General features: G+C 42.0%; 1 protein-coding gene across 1 annotated transcript in view; it reads left to right on the forward strand.

The window, feature by feature from the left end:
- Nucleotides 1-2,945: 2,945 nt before the first annotated feature.
- The window catches only part of CACNB3 (calcium voltage-gated channel auxiliary subunit beta 3), a 143,142-nt gene continuing 129,511 nt past the window's right edge, over nt 2,946-16,576 (forward strand). Inside the window, exon 1 of the mRNA XM_075265530.1 lies at nt 2,946-3,051. Coding sequence (XP_075121631.1) covers nt 3,013-3,051 — 39 coding nt within the window. The 5' untranslated portion in view covers nt 2,946-3,012. The remainder of the gene's footprint in view (nt 3,052-16,576) is intronic.

A 16,576-nucleotide genomic window follows, 5' to 3' on the forward strand; every position in this document is an offset into this window, starting at 1 on the left:
TACATTCTATAAAAGGTATGTCATGACACACATATATGAAGATGTCCAGCCAAGAGGAGAGGCAAGGGAGGACACATCCATAGATTTATAAGGCTTTCATTGAAATGAATGGGTAAGTGGTATATGGTTATGTCAACAATGTAATGTACAAATGTAAAAAAGGTTAGCTGCATTTAACACATTAACAACACTGTGGCACTGAGTGGTAAAGGGAACGTTCCGGGCACAATATATCTATTTATTTTTTTTTACCTCTCCAGACGACCAATCCAATGAGAACCAATTAAAAAAACTATATTTTGTTTCAGCAACTGTTTTTTCTCCCATTATGGAAGCTGCCTCTCTATAAGCAGACCACCCCCTTACCCAAACAAAGACCACTATTTTGAGCAAATTTTTTAGTGGAAACCCCTTTGAAAAGACCACACATTGGACTTATATACTTTCTAACACCAATATGGACGCAGCTCTGGGTTGCACCACATCAATGGACTTCAGTGAACAAGAGATTTGTAAGGGACACTAGTGGACAAAAAGACCAGCATTATGCTGGAACAGAAAGCCCATGTCATAGTCAATGTGCGATTACTGAACTATGGAAAATAGAGCTGCTGAGCATACATGCCAGCACAGTCATAGTAACTGGGCCATAAAAGGGCCAGGTTTTATGTATATTGCACACCAAAATGGGCATTCTTTGGGTAAGGACAATGATTTAAAGAGATAAGATGATGGGGTCTAGGATTGAGAGGGGAGCCTTAGTAAGAACCAGGAATAAGAGCAGCGCTAGGATGCTGAGATCCAGAGGGAGAACTATGCTCTGGACCACAATTTAAAGAGATACCATTCTGGGGACTAGGAGTGAGAGTGGAAGCCACACTGGCAACTAGGAATGAAAGGAAGGCCATGCTGGAGACCAAAACTTACAAAGATGTCATGTTAAGGACCAAGAATGATGGGGAAACAGTGAGAAGGAAATGTACAGGTCACCAGGAGAGTATGACAAAGTTGGGCCCCCAATGGTTATGTGTGTGGGTTGTAGTGACATGTGTACAGCACCAAAACTGTTTTATTAGTCCAAGTCTAGGTCTGGTTCTGTGTTATATACTGATGTGATACCTGGTTCTGCGTAATATGCTGCTGCATAAAATAAATGATTTTTGTCTCTCGTCAATATTTGAGAGTATGGGGCGATGTTTATGTTCAATAGACACTTTCACCTGCATTCTCTATATTTTACTTTTTGAGAGCACCGACCCTATAAAAGACCGTTTTTCTGTGCAAATTTGGGTGGTTGGCTCAAACAAGTTTAACTGTATTTGACCCCAATATATGTACCCACCCACATAAAATGACAATCCATAGATCAACTGGTCCTCCTGGTCTCTCCTGCTGCGTTTGATGATATTGACCACTTCTGCCCATGGCAGTTCCATACTAAAATACCACATTTCCCATGTTTCCTTTTGAAAACCCCCCTTGGAACAATCTCCAGCCTACTACTTCTTCCATCTTCCCCTTTATGTGCTGCCCAGGCTGCCGTAGTGCTAACGCCACCCCCCTGACCCTGTTCTGTGTTCTAGTCTCAAAGAAGGCTAGAGTAGGGAAGAATAAGAGCGGGACAGGATTGGTGCGGGAGAGTTTGACTCTAGACCAGGCACATGAACATTGTACAGTGCAGGGAAAAGACACAAAGGGGGAAAATGTTATAGTTACTAAGATGCTAGTCGGGGGTGATAGGTGAAACTAATATACCGTAGTGTTTAATACTAGGTTCACACTAGTGCTGGCTCTCAGTTGTTTTGGTCCATCAGCAGAGTAGAACAGAAAGGTGGATCACTAGAATAGTAGTTACCAGTGCCGCACCTCCCATGAGGCGACTTGAAGCGACCGCTACAGGCGGCGCTATGCCAGGGCCATTGGGAGGGCGGCATTTTTGCTGACCTAAGCCAGTCCAGGACAAGCTGTCCTGGACTGGCTTAGCACCGAGCGGTGGATTGGCGGCCAGCGGCCGCCCCTCACGCTCAAGCAGAGAGCAGGTCATCTCCCTGCCTGCTCTAGCTCCGCTCCACTTGGCCCCGCCCCCTCTACTCGGCCCCGCCCCTTCCGCTCGGCCCCGCCCTGCCCCCTTCCGCTCGGCTCTGCCCCCTCCTGGGGGGAGCTTTCTGACGTCTGCTTCAGGCGGCAGAAAGCCATGGTTCACCCCTGGTAGTTACACACAGACCCCTATTGACTATAATGGGGTCCGTCAGGTGCCTGCAATTTTAAAATTGAAACCAGTGGAAGAAAAGTCCTCCATGCAGAAGTTTTTTCTGCGCTGATTTTCGTCAGACACTTCGAATCCAACGGAGACTCCAATGCAGATGTGAAAGTAGACTAACGTGACTGTTTCAAAGACTTTTCAGAGGCTTTTATTGTATCCTGTTACATTACAGTGCAACAAGTTATCAGTGTCAGTTAACTTTTCTCCATCTATGACATCCATTTTCACTAATAGGTTATATTCCTTCCATGAAGGTCAGAATCCGAACATGTAAAGTTTTTGACTTCTGATATTTCCCTGTATTTTCATTTAATATTCTCCTCCTGCTTCAGCAACTGCTTTCACTCCCACGCTGCATCTATTCTAAGGAAACCTCTACTTTACCTCATCTGCTTCTACAAGTTACACATCTCTACAGAAAGCTAGCATATCACTTTCCGCCACATTGCCCCCAGATCCCCGCCGTAACAGGCCTTTTAGAATATACTTTGAAATAACTGAAAAAGTGGAATATCTGTGCAGGGCTGAGACATTGGCAGGGAAGGATTTTAGTGTGCCACCCATTACACATCATAGACTGAAGCAGGATGGTGATGATGATGCTGAAATCATGTGGGCAGGTCTCCTGTAAAGTCCTGTAAGACCAAAATGCTGTGGGCTGAGCTTGCAGACGCTGTGTGTGCTATGATCTGAGAGCAGTGACAGCCAAGTGCTCCTCATCTGCTCCTGCAAGGAAGCATCCTACTTGCATGTCGCTTTCCAATTCCAGTGTGTTCCTGTTAAACGAGGTAAGGCTTTGCTGTAGGGGGTTGTGGGGGTTGTTTAGCCCAATTTACCAACCGCTTACATGAACAGTGCTTGCTAAACCATTAGAATTGTAGGAAGGATTGAACTCATGGTTTAGCTTAGTTTCTATAGAAGGCAATAGATAATAGGACAAGTTAAAGTACATATGCAATAGTATAGTTATGTATTCATACGTCCTATCATATGGTTGATGCAAGTATTTGGGACATGGATCTACAATGTTGGCTATAATTATGGGATGTATCAGGTGCCACCAAAGGAGTGGAGATATGGGCACATGTACGTTTATGTAACTTGTACTTTCCTTGTCTTTCAAACCTGTTTACTGACACATCAGCAATAAGGTTTCTGATGCCCTTATCCATTGTATCATATTCTTATTTAATCATTCTCTTACAAATGTTATGTTAACTACTTGTGGACCTGTCACGTTAAAGTTTGCTACATCTGTACAGATTATTATATGATTATTATATTCTAAAGTATTTGTTCTTGTACTATGTAGGAAATGATACTGGGGAAACACAAATATAGATTCCTTATAATCTTATTGGAAAGACTTCATTTCCAATCCAGAAGGATCTGATACAGTGTACGGCTGCTATGGATGACCTACTGCCTGTATATACCCCTCAAACCTGTTAGCAGACACCTGCTATTATACAACAGTCTGTATATGCTGCTCCTTAGCAGAACAGGAGCTACTGAGAAGGGAAAGCTGGATTCTATTGATACAAGTTCAGGGAGTTTCCTGAAGCCTTGAAGGATATAAATAATTTATTGGTATATCACTATATTAAGGGATTATGTATCTTAATATAGTTTGAACATTTGCTCCCAATATACAGAACTGCTTGGTACATTTCCAGTCTGCTTTTTGACTTTAATGACTTTATACTACAACCAAAATTTGGGTACTTTTTGTCCAATAGTCTATATGGTGCCTTGTATTATACTATATATAAAAATGACATAATTGCCATAAAACCAAACAAAATAGTCCAAAAAGCTTCTAAATTGGTTACAATTGAAGTCGAAAGGGTTAGTTTAGGATTATTAAACCAATCCATATACTGTATATGTAACAGGATCCCTTTAAGAGGAAGAGAAATGATTGTTTCACTCTTTAATGCAGGATTTTAAACATTTATATAGGAAGCTTTTTGTAATAAAAAGGAAGCTATAATGGCAATCGAGTGCTGATGGTGTATTAAGAGAATGTTATATTATCTAGATTATATAGCAGATAATTTTAGCGAGAAGGGGATCTGGGAATGTGATCTACTGTGAGCAATAAATTATTATTTAGCTGAAGTTATTTCCTGTATATTAACATTATTCTGTCAATATTCTTCCTTTGATAGTTTTATCTTTTTACTTAGGTTGTACATCCAAAGTAACTTAATACATTTCTAATGGTGTATTGATTGTTATTTGTCTGTTGTCCAATGGTATTTCTGTCCACCTCCACCAGTAATGTGCCCCTGAGCATCAAAAGGTTTTCCAAGAAATGAAGCACAAGTAGAGTAATAATAGCATGGCAGTATATATAGTGATTTCCTAACATGGAGTAAAAGTGCATCAAGACGAGGCTATCAATCAATCAGACCTGGACAATCATTAGTATAACTTTACTGGAACCAGACAGGTTAATGGTAAAGCAATATGTTGCATAGACGACGTTCATATACACTGTGAAGGTAATGGACCACTAGCTGTGTCACTACAAACATACACAGTCAATATTATATCAGGAGTATTCTTTACCATGGTACTATCGGTATAGCCTGATCTAGTGCAGTTAAATGAGTCTGAAACTAGAATAATTGGAATATCCACCCCAAGAGCCCCAACTCCTACAAGACCTACATTGAACGGTAAGTATATTAGTCTATGGTGGAGTAATGGAGTACAGTGTGTCCTTATTCCAGAGGAAATATTGTTCAGAGTTTTATGTATATTCTAGAATGTCAAAGGGCTACAACATTTGTTGTCGTGTTCATAGCCATAGGCAAGCTGATATGCAGCTAGTATGGGGTTTTTGGAGAGAAACGACCATTTTGTAGTATAGTTCTATACATTTTAATGTGCATTCAAAAAAGGATATAGAAAATATATTTAAGTCTGCTGCATCTAAACGTGCATCTAATTCTTCTCATGGTAATCCATGCCACTGCCTAAAGGTCTACATTATTTAGGAGTCTTCTACCTGCCCACCTTGTCTTAAATCGGATCTCCGACTTTCTATATGTTTAAGATTTACAGTGTACCTGTTTTTTTCACTTGACTGTTCAGAATCAGCAGCCATATTTGACAAGTAACAATATTTCTGGCCATTAAATGACTTGACTTGTGCTACTTTTAGCACTCTCTTAGGGCCCCTTCACACGGCGTATAAGCTCACTGCTTTGGAGCGTGTAAACGTTCCGTAGCAGCGGCGTCTAAAAGCAGATCGCATTGTTTTCTATGGGAGCCGGCAGACGCGCGCTCGCCATAGAAATGAATGGGCTGCTTTTTCCATTCATTTCTATGGCGAGCGTGCGTCTGCCGGCTCCCATAGAAAACAATGGGAACTGCTTTAGACGCCGCTGCTACGGAACGTTTACACGCTCCAAAGCAGTGAGCGTATACGCCGTGTGAAGGGGCCCTTACTCTGCAGGATTTAGCTGTAGTTTGCATTGTCCCTGAGCTTGTGTGTGGAGATCTGCCATACACTGCACACAGTGAAAAGAGGAGAATCTGCTGAATAACTGTCTCTCAGAAACAGCCCTATGTTGATGTGAATGAAGTACTTTGGTTGTGATAGAAAACTCTTATTTAGCTACAGCATCAGACTGAGCCTCTGCTCACTCCTCTCTCCTCCCCTCATGTGACCTGTAGTTTGTCTTGATATATTAAAAACTGAATGCGAGTTTAGTAGAGGGAGGGGAAGCAGGGTAACAGTCAGGTAAAAGACAAAAAAAAGCATTTTTCTCTGATAAGACATATTACAATGTTTGAAAGGGCTGAATTTTTAAGTACCCAACGTCTACCATCAAGGCATGGGGAACAGTAGTTTTTACTACCTCATCGTGCAACTCCTTCTGTAGGCTAGTTAGTTATTTGCATCACAGGACAGCTTTGATTTGATTCGTTATTGCTGCACAACTAATTGGGATGCAGTCTAGTCATCCATTGTATCGCTTAAGCTCAAATATTTACCGCTATACAATCTACATTATTGGTCTCCTGATGACTCCCTTTAGTGGGAAGAAACGCATAGAGACAGAGACACATTGTATTTAATTAGGATCGCTGGATATTTTTGGATAGCGAATGGGTTCTATATTGTTTTACTACCCACGCTGTTAGTATACACCTTCATCGCACCTTTTTTCGGCCGTACCCTGATTCATTATAGGGCACAGGCTTGTATGGGCTTGGGACATGGTGGATAGAGTAGCATTGGCCTATCCATAGGTGTCTCGTTGTCCGCAGCGGTTTCTTACAAATACAGGGACATTACTTTTGTATTTGTATTCATTTTTGGCTGATTGGCAACCCCTGCAGCACACATTATTTTGTTTTTACCATTTGGATTTACAAACAAAAAACCTATGGTTTATATGCATTCTCTAATTTACATCAACATGATGCTTGCATAGTGCTCCTTTAAATGTTTGTATAGGAGGGCCACACGGTGGCTCAGTGGTTAGCACTGCAGCCTTGCAGCGCTGGAGTCCTCGGTTCGAATCTTGCCAAGGGCAAAACCCATCTGCAAGGAGTTTGTATGTTCTTCCCGTGTTTGCGTGGATTTCCATCCCATACTCCAAAAGACATACTGATAGGGAAATATGTACATTGTGAGCCCTATGTGGGGCTCACAATCTACATTAAAAAAAAAAAAAAAAAAATGTTTGTATAGGAGCAATCAAGGTACTTTTTCTCTACTTGCATGCAGATCTCATGGGCACATCCTGGGAATGCTCTCAATTTAAAGTTTAGTCCTTCACCTATTCTCAGACTACTCGTAGAGATTCACTGTGAATATAGCTATAAGTGAACCTTTCTAAAATTGTTAGTTTCACTTTGAGTCGCAATCATTATAAGAGTTAGCACACTTTTTAGCACACTGGTTTGTGAATTCTAAAGAATATCAATAAAGGATTGTTTTTATTTTTTTTGCCATTAGTTTGGAATCAGACATTACAAAGTTTCTTACATTCAATGTACTATTTATTTAGGCAAAGTTTGTAAGACGGTGACTTTTAAGGGATAGCCCAATACTTGGTAACCAATACTTATTTATGTTTTTGGAGCCTTGTCTATTGCCCTGTGCAGTTTGGTTTGTATAGCTTTACATATCTGATTATGGTTGTTGATCTAAAGAAACCTGTTCTTATTTGGAGTAGTCGTCTCTCAGTAGTCTCTTAGCATTGTTTCATGATGTATTTGATATCTCTGTATGTAAGGGTAAGCATTGGGTCCATGAGCTTGGCGAGTGGGTAAATAGAATTTAAAAAAAATGTCATGTAAGTTAGTGATGAGATAGAGGAATGTTTGGCTATATTTCTACATTTTGCATTACTGCCACAATTCGCATTGAATTCCTTACAGAAGCTGGTTTGTTCTCCATCCATGGGCCTAGTGTCTCATCTTTACTTGATTCTTAGGGGGCATTCACATGGAGTAACGCCGGGCGTGTATCACAGCCGTACACGCCGGCGTTACGGCAGACTGCCGAACACTTCCCATTCACTTCAATGGGAGCGCTCGTAAACGCCGCTGTTACGAGCGCTCCCATTGAAGTGAATGGGAAGTGTTTGGTAGTCTGCCGTAACGCCGGCATGTACGGCTGTGATACACGCCTGGCGTTACTCCGTGTGAATGCCCCCTTACAAACATTTTGATGTATTTGCAAAACCAATTCCTTAATTTCCCAAATATTCCCTCTTGTTCAATCTCTTGTGGGGATTCTTTTATCCAATACATGTAGAAGCTCAAAGAATCATTTGCTTCTGTAGATGACACATAGCTAAAGGTAGACATTTACTATTTTAACCCCAATAACCTTTTTGTTTTACAAAAACTGCTTACTGCGAGTATGGATTTTCCACTGTCTGGTACCTGAAACCATGTTTGCATTTGGTTTGGATGACAGGAAGCGTGGTGAACCAGAGCTCAAGGACGACCTGTGCCATATTAATAAATACTCTTAGGCTAAGGCCCCAATGTTGTGGAACACAGCAAAAAAATGCCTTCCATTTTTTTTAGCACCACTTTTCATTTTTCCGGTGTGTTTTTCTTTGCAGTTTTTTTTCCTTTTAAATCTATAGGGAAAACTCATGCGTGTACGTGTATTTTTTTGAAAATTCCACTTTTCCACAGCGCCTTTTTTTTCTGCAATGTGTAGATGGGATTAGCCAGAATCTCATTCACTTTGCTGCTACTGCAAATGAGAATGCCAGATGTAATATGTTTTCATCAAAATGAGCAGGACAGCAATGCTAAAACCATAAATCTTATAAATATAATAAAAATAATATTTTAAAAACTTCTGAAAACAGCGTTTACAGTTACATTTCCCAGTTTTACATACCTCCAGTTATGTTCCTGTTGGATGGACAACATCTGCCTTATTTTTAGCTCCAAAACCACAGAAGTATCCATGAGTGAAATCACCATAGCTTATAGTGGCTGATGGGGCAGAAGGTGCAAAATTTCTCACACTTACCGTCATTATACTGTATGTACATTTCTTACATATATATGTGGTCTTATCAGGATTAAAAGGTTCAATATCCATTTTTCCACACAATCTGTAAGAGAATAGCTAGAGGAGCAATTCCCCAGTAGCTGCTGGAAAACCCTGGAGGAAGGGGCACAACAAGACTGTGAGCCCTAAGCTGAACCCACCGCTGCCCCTACGTGCTTGCCTCACTGCCTAAGGCAGCAGAGGACAACTGGTCGACAAAGCCCTTCCTGTATAGGAGACAATACAGAACAAAGACAAGACAAATAACACAAAAGGGAGGTCAGCTAGCCATGGGTCCAGTAACAGTCGAGCAACGCAGTACAGAATGAAATCCAAGAGAATAGTCAATAGAGAAAGCCAAAGGTCAGAGTTCAGTAATACAATAGTAGCAGAAGAGGAGCTTAGCAGGGATAAAGTCTAGGGACAGAATTAATAGCCAGCAAGTCTATGTGGGCTGATGGCCTGTATATAGGAAGCCAAAGACCCGCCCTAGGCTTGGTTGGAAGACAGGCTGTCAATCACACAGGCCAAGGCTAGAATTAACCATTTGATAAACAGAGAGAAACAAGGTGCAGGAGATGGGTGTGGTGGAAATACAATTACAGAGATCACATAGTGCAATTAAAAACTCTAAGCAAGGAATCAAACTACACAAGCCTCCTGCGCCGAAGCGTGCATGCATAGGGTGGCACAGAGACCCAAACAGGCAGAGACGTTACACATAAAGAATGGTGATCAAAGATATAGCTGGATACAAGGCCATCCTATGGGTTTGGTGCCTTGCCAAATTGCGTTATAATCTGTTCTGGGTACGGACATTGGAGGATACTTTAGAATATACAATGTACTAAAAATTGATGTTTCTGAACTGCATTTTGGCTCTGTTTGTATAGGTATCAGATCAATGATGTGTCCCTAATGAAAGTATGACCCTCTAGTGTAAAATCACAACTGATATTGTAACCACATACAGTATATATTTAGTGATGTAGTATACTTGATGCTGTATTGGTTATTTGACAGAACTACAAGCTGTGGCTGCTCTTGCAGTGAACAATCTGTTCAGCTATGATCATGGCAGTTCTGCTCTCCAACACTGTGTAATCTAACCTAAATCTGACACAATGACATCATTCTCAGGCCTGACCTTTGCTGGGAACTGGTGCAAATGGAGTGTATTATCCAGGGATTCTACAGTCAAGAAAGCTTTTAGGTGTCATAAACATTTCTGTGTACAAACTCCTGCAGGTCTGGCAATGTGAGGGATATTCTTTACTCGTGGTATTGGATGCATTAAAGAGAATATGAATTTTTAATTCTGATTGATTTATGGGGAGCGGTGGAATCCTGTCTCCTAAGCAGAAAGCTGCAGTTTGTAAAATGAAAATAGATCTCAAGCAAATGTCGCTTGATATAAATATTCATTTCAGATTCTATATGCACAAATTTAATTCATACATTAAAAATATCATTAGGTCATTAAATGTGCACACATAGTTAAGTGGATAGTAAATTCAAGTTTAACAGCGGCCCAAGGGAGATGGGTAATGGAGTGTTCAGTGCACACAATCTAATGGCAGAGCAACACAAGGAAGCAAACACATACAAAACCACAAGGAAGTCCCAAACTAGCCCAAGGAAAAGAAGGAATTTCCTAAACTCAGTCCTTGGTTTCACATCCAGAACTTCCTTGACAATAACAAATGTCCTAAGTTAAGGTGCAAATCTATAAATCAATACCATAGATAGAGAGAGAGACAGAGAGAGAGAGAGAGAGAGAGAAAGAAAGAGATAGACAGATGTAGACAGATTGAGAAATACATATCAAATATGAAAGATAATACACTTCTCTGTCATTTCTGACTATGTTGACAGTTTGTGAGGCCAAGGCCCCATGACACAGGCCAGAGCAAAAAAAAAAACTCTGCGGGAAAAATCGTGGAAGCAATGAAACGCGTTTTTTCTCACAGCACTTTTCATAGAAAGTCTTTCTGCTTTCATTATACCTATAGGGAAACTGCGTTTCTGTAAGTATTAGTGACATACTTCAATTCTAAAACTGCAACAGTTTTGGAAATCTCAGCGTACCTGCTGTGCATATTTTTTCACAATGTGTGGGTGGGATTTGGTAGAGGGATGGTAAACCGCCACGATTTATGCCGCAATGTTTCCACCATGGTCAAACCATGTAGTTTATGCCACATGGGGCCCCTGGGCTTAGGCTGAAAAAGACATCTATCCATCCAGTTCACTTCATTGTCCATCCAGTGGTGATCCAGAAGACAGCAAAAACTCCATGAGGCAGTAGCCAATTTTCCTTTTTTAGGCTAAGGCCTCACGTTGTGGAAACGCAGCTTTTTTTGTTGCAGATTTTGCTGCAGTTTTTTGAGCCAAAGCCAGGAGTGGATTTAGCAGAAGGTAAACATATAAGAACTTCCTATATATTTCCCATTCCTTTTGTAGACTTTCTTGGATTTGGCTCAAAAAACCACAACAAAAAAAGCTGCGTTTTCACAACGTGAGGCCTTAGCCTAAAAAAGGAAAATTGGCTACTGCCTCATGGAGTTTTTGCTGTCTTCTGGATCACCACTGGATGGACAATGAAGTGAACTGGATGGATAGATGTCTTTTTCAGCCTAAGCCCAGGGGCCCCATGTGGCATAAACTACATGGTTTGACCATGGTGGAAACATTGCGGCCTTAAGGAAAAAAATCCTGTAACCTGTAATATCACTATTCTGACAACATACTGTAATGTCCCGGTACTGCTAGTCCAATTCCCTCTAATCGTCCTTGCAGACCGAGATGATATGGACATTTGCACATAAGGTAAAAAGATTCCTCCCCCGTCATTCCTTCTATATTTCACCAGAGCATGCGCCATCTTGTGGATGTTTTTGTGAACTACACCTGCCTATACTTTGTCATTGTAATTTGAGCTGGCACTGTAAAGGGAGTGTCCATTATAATTAGGTGCCCTCCAGGACCACTCAAGGGAGCTTGGCTGGCCTGGAGGCGGAGCTGAGTGACCGCCCACTCTAGAGAGGGGGTTGGGAACTTTTTGTCTTTTGTCTGTGGTGTGGAGCTGAGCACATGGGAAGCTGCAAAAATGGCAGCTAAGTCTCTGGGAAATTGTAACAGAGACGTCTTTTCCTCTGTACCCAAGCTTCTTCTCAGAGAATACTTTCTTCTGAATCTCCAAGCAGAGATGCCTTTTCCTCTGCCTCCAAGATGTTCCTCAGGGAGTGTTTTCCTCTGAAGCTACACGTCTCTACGAGTAGGCCGTCCTGTATCCATACATCTGGGAACTCCACACGTATTTCGCTATGCAAGTAAGTCTTTGGGACAAATCTATATTTAAAGGAGCCCATAGCTAGTTCGACGGAAATTGAGGGTCGCCCGCCGTCGATAACTTGTATCTCATCTTCTATATACGTGTACCCAGCTTTGTTGAGGTCTAACCCCCTGGATACAGGCCATCCCTACAAGTATATACAAGTTTAACTTCGCAAGCTACTACGAGTTAACCAAGTCCAAGGTATTCTTGCTCAAAGCTCCATCACCTGATTAAGTGGACATTGTCTATAAAGATCGCTGTATTGTATGTGAAGAATCACTCCGTCATCTGTATATTTGTATCAACTCGTCCTGCTAGTAAAAAGAGCAACGATTACCCCCGAAGCCTGGTTGTCTGTTGTTATTGTCAGATATCACGTGGGGGCGGGTAATCGGGGACATCAAAAAGGGAGATTTGGTGCACATTTGGGACCCAGGGACTCCCCCCTGAAAGCCGGCCACATCGGATATTACCCGTGATACCAGCCCTGGCCTTCCTGAGTGTTGCAACCCTTTACCTTTTTGTGGCGTCACGAACAGGATTGTGCCTCTGTGCCTGCCTAATAAAAACTGTATGTTGCTTCTGGAGAACTACTGCTCCCAGACTAACCGAAATCACCAGTACTCTCTGCAAAGTGGGGGTTAAAGCATTGTCTCTCTGTGCCTGCCTCAAAGACTGTATGTTATCTCTGTAGAACTACTGCTCCCAGCATATCCTAAATCACCAGTACTCTCTACAAAGTGGGGGTGAAAGCATTCTGCCTCTGTGCCTGCCTAAAGACTGTGTTGTTGTATGCCATGCTGTGTGACTGTATATTCCACTATTTTGGATTGACTAGCTACTTGGGCAATTCAGCAGGAGTAAACTCCACCCACCAAACTTCCCCCAGGTGCCAAAACTGGGTGTCGCCATCTTTACTAAAGCACTGAATCCAAATCCATCTAAACTGTAACAGGACTCCAGCTTCCCTGCCCCCAATCCTTTTTGCAAAGACTCCTTATCTCTTCAAGGATCAAAGTGATCTTCATCCTCCCTGCAGCTCCTGCCAGAACCTCCACTGCCATTGTCTGCTGTTACCTGCCATTCCTGGGATACAGATAAGTGCATCTTATAAAGTGACTTTGTATTTGCTGAAGTTTGCATTTCTTCAAAGAGACAGAAGTCTTATTATGTTACTTAAAGAGACAGTATCCTAATTTTTGCAAAAATGTCAGCACCACCACAAGCTACAACTGTCTACCGACCAGTTCCTGTGATGGCAACTCCTCCAAGACAGCCTTCTGTAGATGAATCGATCTTCAGATCTCAATTTCTTATCCCAGGCTGTTACCAGTTTGTCCCTGTTCCGGTTCCTATCCCGACTCATGTTCCAGTTCCAGTGGTTGCCCCGGAACCAACACAAGATGGAATTCCAGACTCCAGTGTTGCTACTCCAATTGCTGCTCCTGAACCGGCACAAGATGGAGTTCCAGTTTCCAGTGTTCCTGCGCAAGTAGAAGACCAAGTGCTGAGGCGATCAGAGCAAACCCCCAGGTGAACTCTACCAGCTCGCTATAGAGACTGAGCAACCATATCCTTTCATGTATATATACTTTGCCTCTTTCATATACCTATGTTCTTATTAATTAGTTTGCAACCGTTTAAGCCTCCGTACCTGGGTAATCCCAAGCATTTTGTTATGTTCTTGTTTTGCATTACATATTTCTCTACAGCCTATGGACTACTGAGGACTGTATTTTGCCACATAGTGCCTACCCTGAGCCTTTCCATGGACAATGCCTTATTGCTGAAAGAGACTCTACCCACCTATTGGCATTATGTTTCTACTGTTTACTATGTTTTGGTTTTGCATATAATCACGGGGTATCGTTCTTTTACATAAGTAATGTCACATTGTTGGTTGCCATTATTCTGTTTATTGTTTATCAGGTATCCAACCCTACCACCTGTGCGCATCCCATCTCTCTAGGTTACTCCATGCTAGTTAGTCGCCGAGGACGGCTCTTTTCTTAGTGGGGGTGTATGTAATGTCCCGATACTGCTAGTCCAATTCCCTCTAATCGTCCTTGCAGACCGAGATGATATGGACATTTGCACATAAGGTAAAAAGATTCCTCCCCCGTCATTCCTTCTATATTTCACCAGAGCATGCGCCATCTTGTGGATGTTTTTGTGAACTACACCTGCCTATACTTTGTCATTGTAATTTGAGCTGGCACTGTTAAGGGAGTGTCCATTATAATTAGGTGCCCTCCAGGACCACTCAAGGGAGCTTGGCTGGCCTGGAGGCGGAGCTGAGTGACCGCCCACTCTAGAGAGGGGGTTGGGAACTTTTTGTCTTTTGTCTGTGGTGTGGAGCTGAGCACATGGGAAGCTGCAAAAATGGCAGCTAAGTCTCTGGGAAATTGTAACAGAGACGTCTTTTCCTCTGTACCCAAGCTTCTTCTCAGAGAATACTTTCTTCTGAATCTCCAAGCAGAGATGCCTTTTCCTCTGCCTCCAAGATGTTCCTCAGGGAGTGTTTTCCTCTGAAGCTACACGTCTCTACGAGTAGGCCGTCCTGTATCCATACATCTGGGAACTCCACACGTATTTCGCTATGCAAGTAAGTCTTTGGGACAAATCTATATTTAAAGGAGCCCATAGCTAGTTCGACGGAAATTGAGGGTCGCCCGCCGTCGATAACTTGTATCTCATCTTCTATATACGTGTACCCAGCTTTGTTGAGGTCTAACCCCCTGGATACAGGCCATCCCTACAAGTATATACAAGTTTAACTTCCCAAGCTACTACGAGTTAACCAAGTCCAAGGTATTCTTGCTCAAAGCTCCATCACCTGATTAAGTGGACATTGTCTATAAAGATCGCTGTATTGTATGTGAAGAATCACTCCGTCATCTGTATATTTGTATCAACTCGTCCTGCTAGTAAAAAGAGCAACGATTACCCCCGAAGCCTGGTTGTCTGTTGTTATTGTCAGATATCACGTGGGGGCGGGTAATCGGGGACATCAAAAAGGGAGATTTGGTGCACATTTGGGACCCAGGGACTCCCCCCTGAAAGCCGGCCACATCGGATATTACCCGTGATACCAGCCCTGGCCTTCCTGAGTGTTGCAATACCCCATGACAACATCCCCGGCAGAGTTCCATAGTCTCACATAGAACTGCCTTTTTGTTGTTATAAAACACACCTTTCCTCTAAACTTGTTACAGTACTGGGCATGAAGAGATTCTGGCAGATATCTCCGAGCTATCCATATACTTATACATATTTATTAGCTCACCCTTCAGTTGCCTTTTTTCTAAACTAAATAACCCTAATTTTGATAATTTGGGTACTGTAGTCCATCAATTTCATTTATTGGGCCTTATTCACCCATCTGCATGTCACATACAAGTGGCATCCAGAATTTACATTGATGTTATATGTAACACCCAAAAGTGAAAAGCGGATCGACGACAGACAGCACATCACCCACAAATGAGTAGGTGGGGTGTAGTCCGTGTATAGCACGGACCCCACATGTTACGGAGCGTTCACTCTTGTGCCCGTGTCCGCCCGTCGGGTCTCCGTCCTATATCCTGGGGAAACTGGAAAGGGGATGGGTTCCCTGTGGTCAGTTTTAAAACCCATTCATTTGAAAGGGGCTTTTATAGTAAACCGTCGATGTATATCTGCAGCCTCTCTGCGGGGAAACGTTTTTTTTTGCATGGACCCAAAGTGAGACATGCAGGACTTTATGTCAATGCAAAAAAAACAAAAAAAACATTTCCCCATGGAGAGGCTGCATACGGACACCAACGGTTTGATTTCAAAGCCAATTAAAATGAATGGCCTTTAAAAGTGATAGCTGAGAAGCCATCCCCTATCCAGTTTTCCCAGGGAATAGGACAAAGACCTGGCGGGCGGACACGGGCACAAGAGTGAACACCCCCTTTCTGTTTGTTTGCCTGACTCTGAAGCTCTACAATGTACTCTATATCTTCTTATATATTCCATAGTTATTCGGGGGTTCTGCAGTTTGTTGGCAAAAGTCCTTTCTTGGTCATTTCAATTGATGGCATATATTCATTGTTTGGAAATTTTATCATTTTATTTTAGTGACATGTTTGCCTGGAATTATGGCAAGGGAGAAATACTGACACCACATTCAGTGGAATACTGGTTGAAGAGAGAACCACAGACCAAAAATTTAGTTAACCTGGTGATCTTTTACTAAAAACCTATTCACATGTAGCAGAATGTTTTTTAATGGGTTTTGCAAAAATCTTTAAAAAATGACATTCATAGCTTTGGAGCTGATTTTAGTCACAGAAATAAGAAGTGGACCCACATTAGCTTAATATAACTTTCCAGTCTGGTTATGCACCCATGTGGAAATTGGCAGTCTCGCTCTTCAGTATGTAAATGGAGGTAGTACGTGGATAAACTT

The sequence above is a fragment of the Leptodactylus fuscus genome, chromosome 2 (genome assembly GCF_031893055.1).
Source record: "Leptodactylus fuscus isolate aLepFus1 chromosome 2, aLepFus1.hap2, whole genome shotgun sequence".
Lineage (NCBI taxonomy): Eukaryota > Metazoa > Chordata > Amphibia > Anura > Leptodactylidae > Leptodactylus > Leptodactylus fuscus.